At 42.3% G+C, this 16,991-nt stretch overlaps 1 protein-coding gene across 2 annotated transcripts in view; it reads right to left on the bottom strand.

Moving 5' to 3' along the window:
* Window positions 1-515: 515 nt before the first annotated feature.
* iqsec3a (IQ motif and Sec7 domain ArfGEF 3a) overlaps window positions 516-16,991 on the bottom strand; it is a 45,150-nt gene continuing 28,674 nt past the window's right edge. Inside the window, exons 6-12 of one of the 2 annotated variants that reach the window (XM_068717426.1) lie at window positions 16,384-16,523; window positions 12,964-13,089; window positions 11,642-11,741; window positions 11,046-11,204; window positions 9,165-9,257; window positions 8,793-8,836; window positions 516-4,369 (exon numbers count right to left, since the gene is read on the bottom strand). In XM_068717426.1, coding sequence (XP_068573527.1) covers window positions 3,809-4,369; window positions 8,793-8,836; window positions 9,165-9,257; window positions 11,046-11,204; window positions 11,642-11,741; window positions 12,964-13,089; window positions 16,384-16,523 — 1,223 coding nt within the window. In that variant the 3' untranslated portion in view covers window positions 516-3,808. The remainder of the gene's footprint in view (window positions 4,370-8,792; window positions 8,837-9,164; window positions 9,258-11,045; window positions 11,205-11,641; window positions 11,742-12,963; window positions 13,090-16,383; window positions 16,524-16,991) is intronic. The other variant, XM_068717428.1, reaches the window with a different exon arrangement.

Below are 16,991 nucleotides of genomic sequence, written 5' to 3'. Positions count from 1 at the left end.
TAATACAATAATTTACAACCATGGTAAAAAGCTACAGGAGTAAAGCCCATGTTGAGAAACGAATGATCCTTTTAACCTGCACTGACTTTTTGGCCACTTGGGGGCAGCAGAAACACACTGTTAACTGAACAGTGGCATATTACAGTATGCTATTTTAATAATACACCCCCCCCCCCCAGGAAACAACTTCCTGTTGCTATTGGAAATGCCACTGATGAGATCAGATATTTCCTAAAACATTAAAGTTGCTTGCCGGAAACCAAAACAATCAGCTGAAAGACACTAAAATGGTTCATAGTACAGAGTTAGGTGATAATAACGTCACGTGGTCCTTTGTTAATGAAAATATATTGATCATAGTTGATTTAACCGTTTAGATGCTATGCGTATGTATGTATGATTGTACGTTTTTAGTTTAATATAAATGATTTGGTTCAAACCTGTGTTATATACGATACATTTTAATTCCACTTTCTGGAGTAAAATTAAAGTGTTAGCTGATATATAGTATGGGTTCATGGTGCAATGCATGCTAAAAAAAAAGAACATTTTCACAGTAACTCTATTACACTATTACATTCAAGAACCAAAGCAAACCCTTGTTGTGAATAGACTTAAATCATCTTTAATAGCATGTTGATATACTGCAAAGACAGGTAGAGAGGGGTTCAAAGCCAACTGAGGGAGGTGATGGTTCATATCTGTTACACTCAGTTTCCACCTGTCTTCATCTTAGTTTTCACCATAAATATGTCCACTTTTTGTAATTCTTTTTTTTTAAACTAGTAGGAGCAAACACAGTGTTGAAGAGCCAGACAAGATCCACATATCATTCATGAAGCAGTGCACTGGTATGGCAGAGCCCTTTTATCAGTTTTTCAGTTAAGAAAGTTAGCCACTACTGCGCTTCCATGTCATATGCTAGACTCCCAAAATGCTACATTGGTTTCCTTTCAAACATAAACTGACGATTTTCAGTGTGCCTCATATTTATGTTTATTGCACACACAGGATGTCTATCTCCCAAAATGCTTACACACGTCGTCAAGTAGGGGAAATTGTGCAACCATAAAGAAAGGGTTGTGAAAGACAAAAGAACAAAAATGGCCACTGTTTGGCAAAATAGAAGCCTCGAATTTGTCATTATAAATCCATTATCTGTTCGAAGGGGTGTTTGCTTTAATTTTTTTTTTTTTTTCAACCTCAAATGAAACATCTGTCATCTTCATCTTCCGTGAGCGTGCTCACAGCAAATTCAGTCATGCACAAAAAATGCTAAACCTTTGGGAATCGGAGTTCAATAGGCCTCCAAACTGATGGCATGCATGATAGAAGAATCACATTATATGTGAATGTTGATCCAAACAAATGCATCAGCAATCACACAGTCATCATCCATCAGTGTAAAATCCATAATATCAGAACTTTTGATGTTATTTACTGAAATGTATTGCATAACCTTCAATGTTTTTTTTATAGCCACTAACATTATAAAAATTGTCATAAAAGCTCTTTATTAATTTTGAAAGCGCTATTTGTTTTTGTTGTGGTGAAAGATAATAACAAAAGAATTACCAAAATGAACGGGAGAGAGGTCAGATTTGTTTTTGGGAAAGTTACACACACACACACACACACACACACACACACACACACACACACACACACACACACACACACACACACACACACACACACACACACACACACACACACAAACATACTCTTGTACTTGTCCTTGTGGGGACCTGTTACTGACATATTGCATTCCCTAGCTCCTTACCCTAACCTTAACCATCACACCTAGATGCCTAACCCCGACCCGCACCCTAACTTAAACTTAATTCTAACCTGAACGTTAAAACCAAGTCTCAACCCTCAAACAGGTCTTAGAAGGTCGGTCCCAAAGACCAGCCAAGATGTCCTGATGAAGGTCTAAAACTGTTATTGGTCCTCACAAAGATAGCTGTGCAAGTACACGCACACACACGCAAACACTCATCATCTCCGCCAGACTGTTTTTTTTCCCTGCGACCTCTGTCTTTCCAATGGGTGAGTGAAAAAGGACAGAAAGATAAGATAGAGACCTCCCTGCATTGCCTCTGTGATTATAAATCAACAAATCAAAAAGGTAGGGTCAGATGAGAGCAGAGTTAAATGAACATCCATTCCACAGTACCTGGTGGGGCTTATGTTTAAAAGATGGATGAATTCAAGCTGATGCAGTCGCTGACCTATTTCAGAATGAAGGACGCGTGACAGGGCAATAGCATTTTGAAGGGGCTAAAGGTAGCTTACTTGTCCTTTCCGACACTACTTGAACGTGGTATTTACAATCTAGGCTGGGGTGAAAGAGAAAGAGATCAGATAATGCATTCTTTTTGTCCCGTTCGTATTTAAAGCAGACAAGCCAACAGCACAAACAATATCATTAATGCCAGCATTTGCAATCCAAGCTGTGTGTGCGCCTCTGTGGTTTTTGCCTTTTTAAAAATGTCAGACTGAAAGGTTAGGAGGGAAGAGAAAAAAGTCACAAAGGAGCTGAAACAAAACCTGGGAGTTGTACCGACATAAAGAGACAGTGTCTGGATGCTTTGTGGGTGGAGCCAGTCTTGCATTTATCCACCGACAGAAAACACACAAAAGGTGGAATATGCTTTACGCAAATCAGAATAAACACAGATGTTGACGTTTAACAGTTGTAGCAGAAGCATCTTCAAGGAAACTCATGGCGATCTCCTGAAAAAGAATGCTTAGAAGCGTTTCATAAACAACAGATGACGGTACAGTGTACATATATTACATTTGAATGCTGAATGGTTGTAGTTTGAGAAGAGTCCGAGAGTGGTTTCAGCAGCTTCAACGATTTCAAAATACGAAAAAGACTTTCCCACCGTCAACGTGTGGCAAGAACTCGTGGGGAGCGTTGGCGATATTAAATATGAAGAGTAAAAGACAGACAACAATCAACAGGACCATCCTGGGCTGACTTTTTGGTTTGGCAAAAATCCGTGTGATTGGTTGCCTTTATTTCCTGTCATACTTCACTGTAGAATGATCTATGGAGAGCGACAACTGAGTGTTTTCTGATGATAGAGAGCCACAACACAACAGAGGAGCGGATGTTCAGTTTTGTTATTCATTTTTTGTGCTCCCTGTGGGAGAAGCGTGAAAAGGACTATTTTTTCTCAAAGCAAAGGAAGGAATTTCGTATTCTTTCTTCTAGCCCTAGCGTTTAGTCAAGTGCAAAGGAGTCAGTGTTTAGTGGAGGCTATGTATTTTGGCACACGTTTTCAGTAAGTGTCAACTATGCACACGCGCGCACATACAGCACAGTAGGCATGAGGTTTGGGATGATAAAAGCGAACAGAAGCGGAAGGTCCTTGGAGTGTGTCCAGCTGGCACAGTCCATTTCTGTCGCTGGTGGTGGTGATTACCGGAACTAGAAGGAATCCATCCAGAAACTGAATATCTGTGTTTTCTTTAGCAAGTTAAAACTGACAAAAAGTTATAGAAATTTGTTAAAACTACATAATATTTCAAAATACATGTGGAATCAAGTAAAACTTTATATATGCACTTTATTTCTCCTTTTCTCTTTTAAAACCTTGATTTTTTCTTTTAGTCTATTTTTTTCCTTAAATATATGCATATAAGTGAGATTTTTTTTTTTCTTCATTATAGCTCTTTCTGTATGTATGTATATATGTACATTATGTACTGTTAAATAGGTAGAGAAGGGGGTGGGGTTTGTGTGGGAGTGTGTGAGGAGGTGTGTGTTTCAGGGAAAGAATACTAATGAATTTATTTACACCATGCTCCGAGAGCCACTTGGGGTCCGATGTAGACTGAGGCGGGGGTCAGGGGGTATATACTGGTGAGGGTGGTTGTAAGGCGGTGGTGGGGGAGGCAGCGGGGGCTGGTGGCCGTCGCTGCCATGGGAGCAGTCCGGCGAGCGGACCGGGGTGGACATGGCCGACTGACTGAGCTGGTGGTGGCTGTGGTGGTGATGCTGGTAGTGGTGGTGCGTGGGCGTTTGGCTGAGGAAGGCCTCCATGCGTCCGTGGCCGCTGTTGTCGAGCATGATGACCTTGACGATCTGCTGACACTGGATGAGCGTCTCGGGCCTCAGATCAGTCATGCTGACAGCCGGCTGGTGGTGCTGCTGGAGGTGGAGGTGGTGGGCAGGGGTGCTTGCCGCCGACTGCGGCTGCGGGTGCTGAGGAGGAGGCGCCGGCCCATGGGTTAGCCCCTGGGGCCCCTGCTGGAAAAGCAGCTCCCCCTGGTGGTTAAGAAGGGCCACGCTCTCGGGACTCCGAGCCGTGCTGCTGCTGAGCTGGTACGTCTGAAGCCTGTTGTGAATTGACACCTAGTTTAGAAAACAGCCAAGAGAACAGCATCAAATGTTATAAAACTGGTTCCTCCTCTTCAATCCGTCAAGCCCTCTTTTTGCTTTTTTTGGGGGGTGGGGTGGGGTTGGTGAACGCACAGCACACACACACACAGGGCATGCGTGGGGGCTTTGGTGTTGGGGGTCGGTGGAAGTGTAAAAATATTGTGCTACTACTGCAAACTCCCCTCCCTCCACCCCACAGGTACTGGGAACGGTGCAGATTGGATGCTGGGAACACCAGTGTGTGACTGGGGCCAGGAGGAGGAGAGTGGTGGGGAATGGGGATAAGAGATTTGGTGTGACGCTACAGAAGGGGCCCGGTGGTTCCAAAGGGGACACTGAGGGCCCCCGTGTCTCCCTTCCAAACCACTGTTTGGCGCTATGGTGGACACAAGGAGACTTGGGGGGTGGGGGTGGGGGGGTGGGTAACCAGAACAAAGACGGAGGTCATACAAAGAAGAGGGAGAGGTGGAAGGAGAGGAGGTGAGCAGACTGACAACCACAGACGTCCACAGGTAACACTCATCAGAATGCAAACCTCCATAAGTCACATTTTATTTCAACTCTTTATTTTCTTTCCCTCTGTCAAAGTTTGTTTTTCTGCAGACAGTTTTCTTCCCTCAAAGGTTATTTTCTGCTATCTGTCTTCCTTTATTGTTGGCTACCTTTCCTCAATTCTTTTTATGTTGCCTATTTTAGGAAACAAGTCAGGTTTCCAACACCGTTCTCAGAAAGCATATACCGAAAACAAAAATATAAGAAGCATTGTCATAACTCATGGAATGAGCACAATCTGAAATGCATAGTATGTGTAGTGGGGAAAAGTAATCAGGAATGCTATATTAATATTTGTTGTAAGTTGAAAGCTAGGGTTAGCTAGCACAATTATTGGTCAATATAACTAAATGCATTCCAATTCCATTGAGAAGAAGCTACCTATTAGGAGAGGATTATGACCAAGTGAAAGCAACTATTTGCATGTTCATCCACTATTTTGACCACAACAGCTTTTTTCTCAGAATTTTGATCAGGCGACTTGCGTTAGCATTCACACAGCAGCTAATAAGCCTACAAGAGCAGTCCCAACTAACAACCCTTATTAATGTTATTTATGTTCTTGACATTTTTAATGCCTCTTGGAAAACACATTAGAGCCTTATGTCAGGAATTAAATATCTTTTTTTTCAACCCTTTCTCCTATAAACTTACTTTTCATACAAGTGAACCACATCCTCAATTACGTTTCGAGGATTATTTTTGGCATTTTAATGTACTGACTAACTGACTCTATACTTAGTAACGTAGTTCTTCATCTTCGCTGTAAATGTCTCGCTAAAGATCTTAGTTTTAAAGGAACTTTTAACCTTCTGTGAGGATGTCAATCAGAATAAAGTTTCCCACAAAAACTCTTCAAAATGGCGACAGTGTGACGAAGGTCAACGGCAATTCACCTGCAATATAATGGACTTTTAATGTGAAGTATCTGAACTTAAGAAAGGGCTTCCAGCGGTGTCTTACAGGAGCTGGTGTAACTCTTGTGTGAAAGAACTCCATTAACATTTGCTCCCATTCAATCTGCCAACCACTATTTCTCCTTGACAACTTGGCACATATACTTAAGAGTACGGTATCAATGAGCTCTGGAGAACTTTAGATAAAGAATGACCTGCTGATGACTTTCAAAAGTTTAAATTTGAAGTAAAAAAAAAAAAACGTGTCCAAAGTGTGAAATTTATGCACAACATATAGTGCCCTCAAAAATGTCCACAGCGGAATGAAAAGCATACACTACAAAAATGTGTAAACATAGTGCACTAAACAGCATAGGGAGTCATTTCCAACACAGCTCAGGAAGTAAATCCTGCCGGGCCAAGAAATTAATTTTAGCTATGTAACGCCCTGTAAAACCACAACTTATTGTTGTCACATGAGTGCAGATCAAACAAACAAGATGTAAAGTAAAGTGTCCTTTAGTGAGCGCCAGGAGCTTTGAACAGCTAGCTTTTTTTCCCCATGTTTCCCCATATTTGTCAGAGAAAAAATGTATGTTTTCATTATATTAACTAACATCATCCATGTGTTTGTTTTTTTTACCATGCAGAAAAACTGTTGTTAGGATTGCTAGTGCATCCGTTTATTTGATTTGCAAGAGTCACAATATAATTGACTCTTGCAAGTGTCTTTTTCCAACACAGCATTAACATTTGAATTTGTTTTCCTTTTATTCACATGCATTCTCGTTATTTGCTAACTTGTCACATGCATGTGATTTGGACGGCGTGGCACCCAGCAGACATGTATTTGCTCTGACGAGGGCTCGAGTGGGCGGATCGTTTGCTGGATTGGCTGCACATGAGGAGGAGCTGGCAGGAGCTTTAAAAGGGCAACTATACGCAGCAGTCTGTTTGCCTGTCGCTTCCGTGATGACGGCTTTCTTTATGTTTGCTGTGTATGTAAAAAAAAAAACACAAAAAAAACACATATCTTTTTAAAAGTGTGGCCTAACACGTCACTGGTATTGCTGACTGACAGTGTATTACCATGACTGTGTCTTCAAGGATGTAGATTAGCAAAAAAAACCCCCAAAAAACAAGGGATAAAAGGATTTTGAAAAATGAGGGGGATGTGTGACTTACACCTTGACTGCGTTGAAACTCTTTAGCCACATTTAAAGTACAGCACAGACTGCACTGAAGGAGACAATCAAATCAAATTCTTCAGATTTATAGCGGCTTGCTGTGGGATTCAGTCATTCATGCCTCTAGTATGAGCAGGATTCTCTGTGTGACCCTCCTGCTTTCCAAGATAAATGTGTTTGGACAGCTAACGGCTCCCCACCAGCCACTGACATTTACTGCACACTGCATGCGGGAGGGGATGACGGCTGGCGAAGGGAGCTCAGACAACCTTGAAGACTGGCCTGATCATCGCTCCCTATTATTAGGGACCCAAAGGCTGCGCAGAGAGAGAGAGAGAGAGAGAGAGAGAAGAGAGAGAGAGAGAGAGAGAGAGAGAGAGGAGAGAGAGAGAGAGAGAGAGAGAGAGAGAGAGAGGAGAGAGAGAGAGAGAGAGAGAGGAGAGAGAGAGAGAGAGGAGAGAGAGAGGAGAGAGGAGAGAGAGAGAGAGAGAGAGAGAGAGAGAGAGAGAGAGAGGAGGAGAGAGGAAGGAAGAGAGGAAGGGAGGAGAGGGGGAGGAAGGAAGGAGAGGAGGGAGGGGAGGGAGGGGGAAGGAAGGAGAGGAGGAGGGAGGGGAGAGAGGGGGGAAGGAAGGAGAGGAGGGAGGGGGGGAGGAGAGGGGGAAGGAAGGAGAGGAGGGAGGGGGAGGAGAGGGGGGAATGAAGGAGAGGAGGGAGGAGGGGGGGAAGGAAGGAGAGAGGGGGGTAGGAAGGAGAGAGAGAGAGAGATTTTTTTCATGTCTTTTAAATATCTCTTGGGCAGCAATGAGAGCATGTTTGCTCTGCTGTAATTATTGCCATTCTACAGGCAGGTTGGCTTGTTCGTGCGATGTATCTGTCCATTTGCTCGAACCAGCGCCTGAGTACAGATTACAGCCTGCAGTATTCAGAGTGAGCTGTGGAAATTAAACAGCCACTGAGTGTCAAATTGACCCTGTCTGTTTGTTTTTTCACTCCGCCCCTCAACTCCGCAGCCAAGAAATGACGAGGGAAAGGTCATCTGATGCACTAGGATGTAATTGCAAAGCCCCATGGGTACTGTAGTTCAGCTTGCTCTATTGCTTGCATGAAATGTTCGCACGAGAAGTTTCCCCCAGAGATCTGGCAGAGGGGGTGGAGAGGTGACGTTTCTGGGTCAAATGAGCGTTAAATTTATCCGCCCGCATGTTACCGTTTAATTAAGGTCTTGGTGCTGCACACACACACACACACACACCACACACACACACACACACACACACACACCACACACACACACACACACACACACACAGTATATGCATTCCACACTTGTCCTCAGCTACTTTCAGCAATGATGCTTCTTTCTTTTTTAACTATTTTAAACGCCAGAAAAGGAGTCAAAAATTCTGCCTGAGCTTATGAAGCTAATTACAACCTATTCTTAGGCTTACAGATGATATTTAAGCCTCTGAGTTTGATGTGTTTTCTGTGCATGGGTTATGATTTTATTAATTTCCCCAAACCAACTATCTTTAATTTTTGTACGGCAAAGTACGTTTATTTAGTTTGGGTGGGTTACCTCACACGCTCGCAGCACTTTACCCACAGCGCTCGTTCTCCACTCTTCACCACTTCTGCTTGACGCCTCTAGCCCGAAGATATGACTAGTCCTGGGATTTAATCCCATCTCATCCTACCTTGATACTGACACCCTGTACTGACTTACCTGTTATTTGGGACATGGCCCTATAACTAAGTACTTACCTCTACTGCATTGTGTCCACTTCTTTCATCTATCTCCTGGTTTCCTGGATGGACAAAAAAAGGAGGGAAAAGAGACAGAAGTGGCAGCAAAATGTCTGTAATTTTATCCTTAACTGCTTATTAAAATGTCTTTTAAGAGCAAGAAATACACTTTAAAATAAGGCACTTCATATCAATCCAACCCACAGACAATAAATAAATAAGATTTGTTAAACTGTAACACCCCCTTTTTAAAGTATAAAATGTGTTTTTCAAATTCAATAATTCATAAAAACAGCAGTGGTTCAAGTTTAAATCAATGCAATTGAGGACGAGGTCTCTGCAGTGGGTTTTAAAATGAGAAAGCGGCGGCGCTCACACACTCACACACACCTGATGGGGAGCCCTGTTTGCCGCGCAGCTCTAGCTGTGTGCCGTTGTTCTTTACCGAGTGTGTCTTGGCTCCCTGCTGCTTTTCCAGCTCCCCTGCAGAGAACAGAAGCCAAAAAATTATCCATCATTTACGCACCACGACGGAGCGCAACATAGGTAGATAGGCAGGCGGTAGACGCAGATGGGTACGAGTGACGACGTTAATCGGCATAAGTCTACTTTCTTTCAAATGCTGAACACATCCGCTCTCGTTGCCTTCCCCTCCCACTCTAATCTCAAAACACAACTTGCCATCTTACTAATTACACTTCACACTTGATGGTAATTACGTGTCATTTCCAATCATGATGACTAAATGTTGTTTTGTCTCCAACGCTGCACTGCATTCTAATTCTGAGCTGCAAAACTGCGACCTTAAAGCTGGGGGAGGCATTTCATTATTGGGCAAAGAATTCCATAATAATCTTTCATCATATTGTAATTCAATGGGCAGTTCTTTGGGGAAAGCCCCTAAGCCCCTCCCACAAGATGAGCAGGGACATATGGACACGCTTCAGACAGTGACTTGTACAAGTTCTTGTCATTCATTTCATTTCAGAAATGGACAGAAAATGTTGCCAGTAAGAGTTTAGCCTTCTGCCAACCGCAGTTGTCACGCAGAAGGCTAAGCTTTTAAAGGTGGAGAGAGAGAATGACGCTCGCCCCAAGCGACAGTGGTAGCCACCGTGAGGCTAGCTCAGACTCTTTGTGCCCATCTTTTTCGGGTTGCTTTCCAGCGTTGGCGCTATTTTTGCGAATGCTGGAATAGCGATTTATTATTTTTTTTTCCTCACCCCGCAGGATATGCTGCCGTTGAATCAGGCTGTCACGGAAGTGCATGCGCATCTGCATTTGTAGTACAGCCAATAGGAAAATATGCACCTCCATATGAACAGAAACTGTAAATTCTCCATCTCTATCTCAAAGAGGGAAAGCCCAAACATAAGTGTGCCAGCCGCAGACACGTTTGCTCATGTGCCAACACTACAAAACCCTTGGAGGAGAAAGGATGATGTGGTGTTTTTCTGTGCAAGAGCCAGCAATCATTCTGGTTCGAAATGTTGTTCCTGTCTTTGCAAAACGTTTTTGTGTGCATGCATTTTCAACAAATATGTCTCAACATCAGTTCTTATTTGCTTGTGTTGTTTTAAATTGCGCACAGCTGTCTATCCTTGCTCCATTCTACTGACATAAATAACATCCGTCTGTCAACCACTGCCTGTCTCCATATGTTGCTGCCTGCTCTCCCCGGGCTGCTGGCCCTCCCTCCCTGTGAAGGGTTGCGTCAAATACCAGCAGGGAGGCTCTCTTTGAGGCCCACTGGCAGGAGCCAGGCTCTGGATGCTCTGGTTCTCCGTGTGGGACCAAGTATGCGCATGCCTTAATGTCTGGAGAATTCCAAACGCACGCAGACCCAAACAACTCGGATGCCTGGCCTCTTTTTACCTTCACTTTACTGCCCCCCTGTAGTCGGTTTGAGCTGCAGTGCACCAAAGATAAGAAAATGCAAAACGTCTGTCTGCACCGACACAAGTTAACAAATATCCCAAAAAAACGAAAGGATGACTTCTGACTCCTGTGTACTATCTGAGGACGGATTGATTCCCACACGGCGCATCTTAGAATCCACTGTAGTCTCCCATTTTCTAAGACGTGAGATTATTGATTTGGTTCAAAATGTGACGCTGGCTGCATTGCCAGAGGAGGATTCTCGCACACATTTCATTGGTGGACCTTCTATGTCACATGTACCCAACTAATTGTCAGCCTCCAGTCTAATGTGTCTCTAATCTTTCCTTGTAACATGGGGGGGAAAAAAACCCTATAAAGACAGACACTTACACTCGATACGTATCTGCTCCATCTCCGACACCTCGGCGATTGATTCCTTCAGGTCTTCTACAAATTTGAGCAGCTCCTCAGCACTTTGGGCACAAAAGTTAAGTACCTGCTTTTTGTCCGAGCCAAAAGGTGAGAGGATGGTGATGCCATGAGGGTAGTCTGGGGAGCGCAGAAGACATTGAATTGTTGAGATGGGAGTAACAAGAGACCTTGCAAGAACAGTTTGCAAGTAATCAGTGAGTTTAATACTAGAGGCATTGTAGGAGCATATTGTAGGAAAACACTCAATTGTGCATGCAATGTGGACTGAAGAGGGTTGGGAAGGTTACGTTTTGAAAAGTAATTGCAAAGGCATGATTCACGAGAAGATTTTTTTTTTTTTATGGTAAAGTCCAGGATGATGATATTCTGCCATCACGAATATGAAAAATGAAGCAAGAATAAAAAGAAGTTAAATATCTAACCTATTTTGAATACAGCCATAACTCCTTAAAACCCCTTGTTCAATTCCACTTGGAGGTACTTTTCTCTGTTTTGTAACGGTCCAAAGTGTTTTTCGCGGCAGCTGCCTCTGCAGTGAAGATATCATGACTTACATTCATTTTCAAACAGGTGAAACTGCATGCCAAGTAGGCCCATCGCTTTGCAGAACGTGTAGGCTGCAGAACTCTTCTTCTTTGGGCAAAGCTTCAAGATCTGCCAACAACAAGAAACCACAATCATGGCAACAATTTGACTGGCCGAGAGCTCAGTGTTGTGAAATCTGTTTTTAATGGTCCACTGATGTCAATTACAAAGCTCAGAAAGAACACATCTTCTGATAGTTCAAAAAAAAAATATTCAAAGAGCGGATAGAGTCAATATTAATGTACAATATGAGTTTGAAAGTGTATCAGATTGTGTGCTAGTGCTCTTTGAAAAACGACACCATGGCGAGCTTATGTCAGGGTGCATTTAAATGTTGCGGAGCTTTTTCCATCGAATGACCTTCCAGATAGAGAAAGATGAGGCGAATCTGTTTTGCAGCGCGACCGTTGGGCATAATTTACCAGGCGAGCCGTGTTAAACCAATACATCACATTGACACATTTAAAAAAAAACAACTACTTGACATGTTCAAGCTACTAGAACACGGGCCAAATTTAAAGAAAAGTCCCCATCGCTTTAATTTTGCGGTAAAGTCTTTCAAAACGGCCCACTCTCAAAGCTGTCAGGAGAAAACGTCTCGCTGGAATAAATCGCGCCGCTAGCTTTTAGTGCCAAATGAACAGAATTCGATTGTGATGCTTGAAGATGACTCCTTTCACCTCTTACTTCAAAATTGTCCTTCTAATCTCCCTTTCCTGCAGCTATACCAATTACTTTTATGCTTAAGCAGAAAAGGGAGCGGGAAATAACGATGCTTCTTTTCCTTTTGCTGCGTTTTGCTGGCCTGATATCAACATTTGACATAATTATGAGAGTAGTTAAACACTTTGGATGGATAACCCCTATGTGCCTCCTCATGGGCACATTAATTATGCCCAACATTAAAGCTTTTATAATTCTCCAATCTGCACAACTTTGGACCAAATGATTAACTTATCTGTGCCGTGAAAAACAACTTTATTACTGGCCCTTAAAGCTGCTCTGTAGGGGACAGATATTTGCTTATGAGTGCACTGCAAAACTGCATTTACTACTATCTATTATTAAAAGAGAGGGCCGGAGGGGACTGACTGATGAAACAACATTGAGGAAGAGAGGGAGCGCACAGGCGAGGCAGGTGATGGTGCATTGCAGCTGTAAGTGTAAAATAAGCAGCTTTAAAGATTGACTGTTTGCCGCAGAAACAACACTTTTTGGGGTGGTTGTAAAAATACTGAAAACAACGTTTCTAAGAAATATATGAATTATTACTCTCTTATCGTATACTAACCACAATGAGATCGTTGAAGAGGAAGACTTCTCTCTGGTGTGCCGCCTGTTTTTGGGCCTTGTTGACATCAGTCACCTCAAAAAGTCGACTGCAGCACACCAGTCTCCTATGAGGGACAGAGAGAACCTGCAGAGACAGACACAGACATCCAGGTGTGAAAGGAGAGCTTCAATCATTTAGATCAAGTGTCTCAGAAGCTTGAAAGTCATTCAAGACCGTATGAAGTCGAGACTTTCCCGTCAGATAAAACCTTTCCCTCAGGGGAAAGAGTATTAAAGTGAAACCGGGAGACTTTTAAGACAAATGTCTTTTGGCTGAAGTACTACACATTATTCACTGCGGTTAAAAGCTGAGACTGAAGTATCACAGAAAAAAAAAAACCATTAAACACAGTTTGCTGAGACAAATTAGTGACATAAAGACTGACCTTAAAAAAAAAAAAAAAAAAAGAAGGAAAAAAAAGAGATGGGGATGAGGCAGCATGTTGTTTCAATTGTGTTCCCCTGAGGAGAACGTGGGCATACATGCAGGTTTACATGTTAGGATTATTTACTATTTGATTAGATGTGAACAAGCAAAAGCACTCATTTTAGTATTGGAGGAAAATGAAATTCATGAGCATGATTGGCGACGCTTGCTCTCCCTACCTTTAGTAAATAGAGATACCTGCTAGACACTTGGTTTTAGTAGATAGAGCGTCCCTAGAGTAGGAGTAGAGAAGTCCTGCTACAAGTCGCTCCAGCAAAACCTTTTATGAGTTACTGTTGTATTTCTTCCAATGTACATCTTGCTGTTTAGTTATTGGCAACTAAAGACGGAAACGCTACACCTGGAGGTCCATTATAAAGTTGTTGTTTTGTATTTTTTTTTTACAAAACACTGCAGTTGTGTTGCTGGAGGCCTGGCTTCTCCTCTTAGACTTAAGTGCTTTTCGATGTTTAAGCAGATTACGCTACAAAAATGGCCGAGACCGATCAAATCATGTTCTCACACTATTTTCTCTCTGCCTTGTCTCCATTTTGGATCACAGTTGTTCCCCTCTTTGGGATAAAATAGATCCATTCGTGGCCTTTTTTGTTGTTGTGCTTTTTCCAATTTGAATTCCTTCTGCTCCCTGGGGACTATTTGCAAAGCAGTGAGTACACAACAGCCTCTTCCTCTTCCTCTCACGCTCTTATCTCTCATCACTGCAGGGTCGACAGACTCCCGCCCAGCTGGTCAAAGCCAGCCTGCTTTCTCATTACACTAATGTCAGAAACATGTAAAGACATCATTAGCTTCAAATGCCTTATGCGTGTTCAACAAAAAAAAAAAGTCCTTTCTCAATGGAATTGTTAAGAAACATTTTGACAAAAGAGAGTTAATCATAAAAATAACAAATCAATTGTATGGCTAAAGAAAATGTATTCTACAAATCTTATCCATGTAAAATACTAAAGGACATTTTACCGTAAAACCGCTTGGCTGTAAAATCACTTCAAGAAAAGTTGTTTTATGGCTTTGATCACGTCATCAAATATTCAGCAAAATCTCTTCCACTCCCTTTTTGCATGTTTTAAATCCACATTAAAGGGACTCTCACACCTGCTGTTACAGTAATTCTGAAAGGGAAACTTTATCCAAGTCTTTTTATGGCAGACAGCTGCCATAGGCAGCAATAGTCACTTCCTGTCACAACAATCCATCATTGTTTTGGCTATGACAACACTCCCTCTGTCATCCTATGGCTGCTCATCCATCACTGAGACACACTGAAAGGCAAAAAGCCCCCCAAAAAATATATTTTCAATGTCATAGTTCCAATGTCATTCTGAAAGTCAACAAGGAATGATGAAGATTACATTTAAAACAAATGAAAAGTAAATTTATCGTGAGTGAGTCTATAGCCATTGGGCACAGCTGCTCCTTTAGCTAAATGCTAACGTCTACATGCTAACATGCAGGTGCAGGCGGGTAACCATTTTAGTCTAGCGTATTAGCTTGGCATGTAGTTACACTCTATTTTCAAATGTTTAAGCCTCCCTGGAAGGTTGCTAGGTTATATCTCGCATACATGTTCACATATGAAAGCAATACACAAGAATACAAAATTTTAAAAAAAAGGTCAAATTCACCCTGAAAATACGAGTTTGGTGGAGCGAGAGTCTGTAACTATAACTATATGATGATGACAGGAGCTGAGTCATTTACACAATATTATGATACGAGTATTATTACCATAATATTTCATTTTTAAACATCTCGGTTATCGCGACACCCCGAACGTGAACACAATATGTTTGAATTCCAGAGTGTTTGGGAAGAAAATCAGCAATTTGGATATACTGTATGTATTTCATGAATAAAGGATAAAAGAAATAATTCCCTGAACTGTTGAATCATTTAAAAGAAGCCTTTCAGTGTTGTGAGTGTGCTCACAAAGCCCATTCCCACATGAATCAGTGCAATCAGTCAATTATAAAGTTAAATATGTCAGATGCCTTTGCGTCTGACTCTTACCACTTCTAGTCTAAAACACGTTCAACTTTGCACAGAAATATTCACAGGGTGAAATGAAAACAATGGCCACAAGTGAATATCTGTAGTGGACTCCTAACTAAAGCACATCCCAGTGGTTTAAAGAGTGGTTGAACCGCTTACGTCACCCATGTGCACTGACCAACCTTTCAACCTTAAACGGACTCTAATGACAGCGGCGGTTAATGACGTATCCAGCTAGAGTGATGACCTGAGGTAATGATCGCACCGCTGATGAGACATTTAATGGCTAATAAATGTGCTCTGCTGACACAACTAGGGCTAGGTGCTGTTGATAAGGCCTTGAATAAGCGGTAGGTGGCTCGGCATGCACTGAGTGACATGCTTTTGTGTGATTAATCTTGCTTACTATTCCAGCAAAGCTAAGAAGATTATAAAATGTGCTGTGTAAAAAAAAAATAGATCAAATGATTTGTATAACTGTGTAATGGAAACAATGATTCTGTGTTTTTAATCCCCATTAATTAATTGGTGTCTCTGCAGTGTCTGATTAAAACATTTACTGTACCATCAGCTCAACCCCATCTGGGAATAATGTCTTTCTTCAGTGTGAGGAATGTAATGCACTGTTTATCTTTGACTTTCAAGCATTTTTTGAATAGGGATATTTGTGTTGTTTAGACCTGATCTTTAAGTAAAACTATGTATAATATTCAAGGGTTTGCTTGATGACCCCACTGATCATCACCAGACTCCGCTTTACGTCGAATTCCTGCATCTTTTGGCTCATTATTTTGTTTGTTTATGGTCCAAAGTCCTTCCCAGAAGCAAAAAGTAGTTGTTTTCAGGAACAAAACCTCTTTGTAAACTAAGCTAAGGAATGCATTACGTTCCTGGAGAGCCTCACAAGTACAGCACAAAAGGGTGTCTGTGTGTCCTTACTGTCTTCATGCCGACGATGGACTGCTCAACCTTGGAGACGTAGGTGACGTGATCTTCGTTGGAGCGCAACTCCCTCAGTTGTATCCTTTCATAGATTCCCACCACCATGTCTCTTGGGATGTCTGCTCCATCATCCACACCTAAGACGGGAAAAGGCTGATTACACACAAAGTACGCGCATCACTTTTAATAAACACCTCGTGCCGTTTGTTTTGCCTCGTTATTTGACTTGAAAAGAGTGGAACAAAATGAAATATTCAGAGCAAAGGAGGACTCTGTCTCTCCTCGTCTGTACTTCTTTGAAATGTTGTCTTTCACTGTCTCCTTTAAGTAATGACAGAAGGCAGTGTGAGAGGAGGTTAATTGGCAAGTGAAAGGTTAACCCACGTAGAAGACTTCCTGTCTGGAACACAGTGCAGTTCAAGGCCGTGGCATTTCGACTCGGGTTGAGCCGCATGTCATCAGGCTGAAAGGTTGCCCTCGAGACGCTCCCCATTATATCGGCGCTGCTGTACCGTGCTGTGTGGTACATGGAGTTTCCAACGGGGCAAGGATGTGTTTGGGGAAAATGAAGCCGCCGCAAGTGATGGCGGTGACAGTGAGGCACC

Source organism: Cebidichthys violaceus, unplaced genomic scaffold (assembly GCF_023349555.1).
Source record: "Cebidichthys violaceus isolate CVI_PGR_0920_01 unplaced genomic scaffold, fCebVio1.0.p SCAF_21, whole genome shotgun sequence".
Lineage (NCBI taxonomy): Eukaryota > Metazoa > Chordata > Actinopteri > Perciformes > Stichaeidae > Cebidichthys > Cebidichthys violaceus.
This window is presented reverse-complemented; position numbering and strand designations above follow the sequence as displayed.